A 6591-nucleotide genomic window follows, 5' to 3' on the forward strand; every position below is an offset into this window, starting at 1 on the left:
GTGTATTGTGTCTGTTATTCATGGATGCTGATGCATGTGTTTGGAGAAAAATGTAAAATAAGAACCCGGTGTATAATATTGTTTAAATATGTCTCGAGTAAGTTCCCGTAAAACAATAGATTAGGAAGTGTTGTATGAGGAAGCTCGATAAAAATAAAATGATTGCTTTTGAGAAACCAGTCTATGAATAAACATGGCGATAATTAGATTTATTTTTTGGTGTGTACAGTGTTCGTATTCTATGTTTAATGTAGTTTTGATACCTTTTATTTGTTGTATACTTTTGTGGCGTGGACGCTACAGTACCCCCTTGCCAGTGTTGTAGTGTGAAACTGTGTACATATTATGCAAAAATGGTCTACTATATTATGAATAACCAGCTTGATAACGATCTACAAAACGAACTCGTCGACCAGACCGACGTGGTTCATTCGGTAGGTCATCATTAACTGGGTTGCGCTGTTGATCTTGACCCTGTGGTGGTGTTTCGTCGATGGCTGGCGGAGGTGCTTGTGGTTGCTCCACGGCGGGTTGTACTGTTGCTGGCAGGTTTAGTGCGAAACCTTGATCGCCGCTACCCTCGGCAAAAATATAGGCCGGTTTCAATCTATCAATGGAGACTGTTACGTCTCGGCCTCGTATTTTTACGACGAAATTTTTATCCTTACGACGGACGACAGTATAAGGGCCATCGTACGGCATTTTTAAGGCGGACTTGACCGCGTCGTGGCGTACGAAAACGTGTGTTGCGGTTTCCAGGTCTTTGAAGATAAAAGGTGTCCTATAGCCATGACGTACCGTTTGTACCGGTCGTAACTTATCAAAATGCCGACGAAACTCCGTAATGAAAGCGGTCTGGTCAGTCGTTGCATCAGTCGTGTCAGACCAAAATTCTCCAGGTAGTCGGAGCGTTGTGCCGTAAACGAGCTCGGCCGATGTTGCCAGTAGATCTTCGCACCAGGCCGCGCGGATGCCCAAAAGTACCGTTGGTAGTACTCTGGTCCATGAGTCGTTTGCGTGGCAACGTATCGCTGCTTTCAGCTGCCGATGAAGTCTCTCGACCATTCCGTTCGCCTGTGGGTGGTAAGTCGTCGTGTGGGTGTGTTTCGTCCCGGTCACACGATTGAGCGCTTTGAACAGGTCCGATTCAAACTGGCGTCCTTGGTCCGTGGTCAGGCGTGCCGGACTGCCAAAACGGCAAATCCAACCCTTGTAGAAAAAACGGGCAACAGTCTCGGAAAAAGCCTCGGGCCAGTGTGAGAAACGGTCGACGCACGTCAGACAATATCGGTTACCCTCAGAATAAGGTAACACGACAATATCAATATGCACGTGCTCGTGATGATGGCATGGCAAACTCAGCTGGTGTCGTATGTACGTGTCGACTGACCTTTGACTGCTGACATGGTTGGCAGGCCTGCGTCCAAGCTTTGCAGTCGGCTTTGATGTTAGGCCATACGAAGCGTTGCGTGACGAGTTTAACGGTGTTACGCACTCCAGGGTGTGCGAGCCCGTGCACCGTTGAAAAGGCAGACCTGCGAAACTTGGGCGTGACGTAGGGCCTAGGTCGACCTGTTGAGGTATCGCAGTACACCTTGACGCCGGTGCCTGGTACTTCCAGTTGCCCCAACTTGAGGTTCGTATCTCCTTTTAACATTTTTAGCAACTCGGCGACCCGCTTCTGAGCATCGGTAAGCATCGCGTAATCTATGTGCGAGGTGACGGTCTCGATCCGCGATAATGCGTCTGCCACGACGTTGTCTTCGCCGCTCAAGTGTTGTATATCCGTGGTGAATTGACTGATGTAATCAAGGTGCCGCGCTTGCCGTGGTGTCGCGCTCTCCGATTCCCGTTGAAAAGCGTATACGAGCGGTTTATGGTCTGTAAATACCGTAAATACGCGCGCCTCCAACATATGTTTAAAATGCTTCACTGCCCGGTATATAGCTAAAAGTTCGCGATCGTATGCACTATAGATTCTCTCGGCTGGACTGAATTTTTTTGAGTAAAAACAGAGAGGTTCACACTTGCCATCGTACCTTTGTTGTAAGGTGGCCCCGACGGCTACATCAGATGCGTCGCAATGCAGCTCGAGTTTGGCGCCAGTACGTGGGTGTGCCAGAATCGCAGCATTTGCAAGGTCGTTCTTGGCCTTTTCAAATGCGCGACGAGTGTCAAGAGTCCAATTGATTGGTGCCTTTCCCTTGATGTTGCCTTGAAGCAGTTCGTTGAGCGGTGCTTGTGTCTCAGCTGTTTTAGGCAGGCACCTACGGTAGAAATTGAGCATGCCGATGAATCGACGCAACTCTTTTGTCGTTTTGGGCTCCGGAAAGTCTCGGATGGCGGTGACTTTCTCCGAAAGCGGTGTAATGCCTGCACTTGACACTTCGTAGCCGAGAAAGTTCACTTTGTCTCTGCCAAATTCGCACTTAACTGGATTCACGATGACACCATATTGCCTGAAGCGCTCGAACACCTGTTTAAGGTGTTCCCGGTGTTCGTCCGCGGATGTAGATGCAACGAGAACATCGTCTATGTAACCGTAGGCAAAATCCAGACCGCGCAGTACCTCGTCCATAAAACGTTGGAATGTGTGAGCTGCATTTCGTAAGCCAAAACTCATGAATGGGAATTCAAATAGACCAAAAGGTGCGGTTATGGCTGTTTTGGCTATGTCTTCTTCGGCGACGGGCAGCTGGTTGTATGCTTTGACCAGGTCAATTTTTGAATAGATCCTGGTCCCCTCAAGCTGTTGTGAAAAGTCGTGTATATGTTTTACCGGATAGCAGTCCGGTATGGTTCGTGCATTCAACCCTCTGTAGTCGCCACATGGTCGCCAGTCGCCGCTGCTTTTTGGGACCATATGTAGTGGGGCCGCCCAGCTGCTTGATGAAGGGCGCGCTGTTCCGACCTTAACCATTGCCTCGAAGTGCTTTTTGGCCAAAACTAAGCGTTCAGGCGCTAAGCGCCGAGGTTTACTTGCCACTGGTGGTCCCGGCGTGGTTAATATATGGTGCCGCGTGTGGTGACGTATCTTCGGAGGTCGTCCGTCGGGGCGAGTGATATCCGGATACTGGGACAGGAGCTGATGGTACAGAGACTCGCCGGAGATGACTTTGACGCTCGGCGTCGAGCACTGTATAATTCGACCGCGCGAGGTCAACATGGTCTCTTTGTCGATCAGCTGTTTGCCTTGTAGGTCTACAAGGAGCCCGTAGGGCGCCAAGAAGTCGGCTCCGAGGATCGGACGGTCTACATCAGCGATGACGAAACTCCAAGTAAAATCGCGCCGCAGCCGAAGGTTGAGCGTACGCGTTTCTATACCATAAGTATGTATGGTCGTGCCGTTTGCCGCTGAGAGTTCGTATCCAGAGCGCCGCAGGGAACGACGAACTTCCTTGCGTGGTAGCACGCACAGATCGGCACCAGAGTCGACCAAGTAAGCGCACCTTCCGTAGTCGTCGGAGATGAAAAGGCGGCAGGATGATGTGGACGGATCGCTCGTCGTCATTAGCGAGGTCCGTTTGCGTTTCCCGCGAAGTCACAGGGTTTTTGGCACTTTTTGGCCTTTTCTCCGAAGGTGTTGTGATACCAGCACTGACCTGGTATGATTGACCGTGAACGCGAACGAGGACGGGAGCTGGAGCGGAATCTTGACCGGCTCGACCGATGCGTTCCGTCGCTCGGCATGTACGCCCGGTCAACTTTAGTGTTGAGTGCGGCCATTTCAGCTGTGAGTTTGGCAATGGCAATCTCCCAACCTGCTGGTTTCGCGCGCACACTGTTTACCTGTGCACCTGATGTGGCGTCGCCGATAGCATCGGCAAGTTCGGCTTGTTTGACGAGTGACTCGTTCTTCTACGTCGTGAGAATGCCTTGCATCGACGCCGGCAGTCTGCTCATCCAGAGAGTACGCACAAAATCATCGCCGACGGCGCTGCCGGCGAGGTGTTGTAGGTGCCGTAAAAATTGACTAGGTTTACGGTCACCTATCTCTTCGCGCTCCAGGAGTTGTCGCAGCTGTTGCTCCTGCGAAGAACCGAGCCGTGCGATCAGCGCCTCCTTAAAAGCGGTGTAAGGCTTTTCGGCCGGCGGCTTAAGGATAATGTCATTTACCTCGAGCGAGTTATGTGTCTGATAAACACGTCGAGTAAAAAAAATTAATGAAACAGAATTTTGTTCAGAAAAAGAACCGTTTATTCCCGTGCTAAAAAGACTAGTGTCTTTCATTTCATTCTTTACAATATTTTATAGCATGATTATGCTGATTTTGATAATGCACATCCGGCATGTGCTACATAGAGTTTGTTAGCCGGAATGAATGTATTTTATTTCATTACTGTTAAAGTGCAATATTGCTTTTATTAGGTGCATTTGGTGTATTTGATTACATTTGAATTTAGGTGCATTTGGTGTATTTGATTACATTTGAATTTAGGTGCATTTGGTGTATTTGATTACATTTGATTGTGGGAAATTAGGTGTCTATGCGATTTGTTATGGGGACATAACTAGCGCGTACTTAGGATCGAGAGCAGCTACTGCAATACTGTAGCGTTCCGATTCGCAGATGATCTTGTGCGTTTGAAACACTTGCTCACTTACCGCGAACCAAACTTGCGGCTCTCTCGGTATGAATTTCGGCAAAACAATACGCGTTGAGTAACGCTCACTCTGGAGCGATTGCTGATCTCTTTCCGGCATTTTACACGGAGAACATCTGTTTATATATACCGTAAAATTTGTCGCACCACACTTCACCGTTGTTTTTTGTATCACGTCGGGCTCACCACTTTGGGAGGTATGGTACGATAAATAAGTAAAATTCTACACTTTTATGCTACAAGAACTACCCACTGGAACTTATATTAAGACTATAAGCACACGAGTTTAATTTTATTATAAAAATGATAACAGGATCGGGATTTTACAGAGTGTGAGGATAATCGCGAGATATCAAATTAGGAACTTGGCGCGCTCGACGAATTGATGTGCTCGATCTCGGTGTAGTAGTAAAACTGAACTCATTTTAACATTTCTAAGTCCCTTTATACAGTTATATTTCATGTGTATTGTAAGTGTCTGTTATTCATGGATGCTGATGCATGTGTTTGGAGAAAAATGTAAAATAAGAACCCGGTGTATAATATTGTTTAAATATGTCTCGAGCAAGTTCCCGTAAAACAATAGATTAGGAAGTGTATGCATACAGTATGTCAAGTAATTCTTTGCAAACGGAAAATAACTAGAAATATTTCTGTTTGACAGATGGTAAAAAGCAAAATAATACATTTTTTGGTAATTTCTTAAAGTGTAATGTTTTATTGGAATATTAGCTAATACTTTACAAATAAAAGAACATAAAACTTGTTTCGAGTAAAGATTGAAAGCGTTACAAATAAAAAACTACATTTCTTTCAGTGTCAAATAATTTTTTGCAAAATACATTATTGAATAAAAAAGTGAATAAAAAAAGCAATTAAATTAATATTTTTCATTCTTAATATTTAGTATGGAAACCCTTAGCGTCAAGCACAGCCTGCAGTCTCCTTTTCATAGAGGATATCAATTTTTTGACATCGTATTCGTTTGGTATATTTTCCCATTCCTCCTGAATAAAGGCTTTTAACTGCTCTTTTGACTTCGGACTTCTCCTTGCAACTCTTTTTTTAAGATGAGCCCATAAATTTTTGATTGGGTCCAAGTCCGCGCTGTATGCTGATGTATCGATAACTTTCGCACAATTATAAAGCGCCCAAGATCTACACAAATACGACTTATGTTTAGGGTCGTTGTCTTGGTATAGTTTGAAATTTAATTTATTACGATTACTAGGATCGATAAAACCAAATTTTGTGGCACTTTGAACCAATTCTGTTTTCAGAATATCTAAATAATACTCTTTATCCATTGTTTCGTCAATAAATCTTAATATGCCTACTCCTTTTGATGAAATGCATCCCCAAACCGTGACCGACAATTTCCCGAATTTTACTGTTGGTATAATATTTTTATAACATAAAGCTTCAAGAGGCTTCCTCCAGACTCTACTTGGGCCATCATTGTAATAGAGCATAATTTTAGTCTCATCGCAAAAAATAACGTCATCCCAGTATTCGATGGGGTATAAAACATGCTCTTTTGCAAATGAAAATCTTTTATTTATATTAAATGTTGATAACAGCGGTTTTTTCCTGGCTACTCTCGAAGAATATTTATGTTCTAAGAGTACTTTTCTCACTGTTTCATGTGAGATTTGAACTCCACAATCCTTTTCTAGTTCAACAGCCAACGATCTTGTGGAAGTGTAAGGATTTTCATCGATTTTTCTTACCTCTCTAGGAGTAAGCTTATTCGGCCTTCCTTGTGAGCAACGTAAATGTATCTTATCTTCTTTTTCAGCGCGATTTATTATATTGTAAACGGTTCTCAATTTAACTGAAAACGTTTCCGCAAGCTCCTTTGCAATTTTTCCTTTACAATAATGAAAATACACTAACTGAATAATATTGTCGTGTTCTGCTTCCAGGCATTTTGACTTTAAAAAATTTTCAACGAACAATCAAACAAAATCCAACCGATTGCAAACGG

General features: G+C 44.7%; 1 protein-coding gene across 1 annotated transcript; it reads right to left on the minus strand.

Annotated features, from left to right (window-relative positions):
• Nucleotides 1-366: 366 nt before the first annotated feature.
• LOC119650991 lies at nt 367-1065 on the minus strand. Its single transcript, XM_038054259.1, has one exon. It carries the CDS (start codon nt 1063-1065, stop codon nt 367-369), a length of 699 nt encoding a protein of 232 aa, XP_037910187.1.
• Between the last annotated feature and the right edge of the window lie 5526 nt (nt 1066-6591).

The sequence above is a fragment of the Hermetia illucens genome, chromosome 3 (assembly GCF_905115235.1).
Source record: "Hermetia illucens chromosome 3, iHerIll2.2.curated.20191125, whole genome shotgun sequence".
Lineage (NCBI taxonomy): Eukaryota > Metazoa > Arthropoda > Insecta > Diptera > Stratiomyidae > Hermetia > Hermetia illucens.

What these genes read in the sequence shown, in the direction of transcription:
- LOC119650991 (XM_038054259.1), bottom strand. Translation starts at nt 1,065, where the DNA reads ATGGTCGAGAGACTTCATCGGCAGCTGAAAGCAGCGATACGTTGCCAC.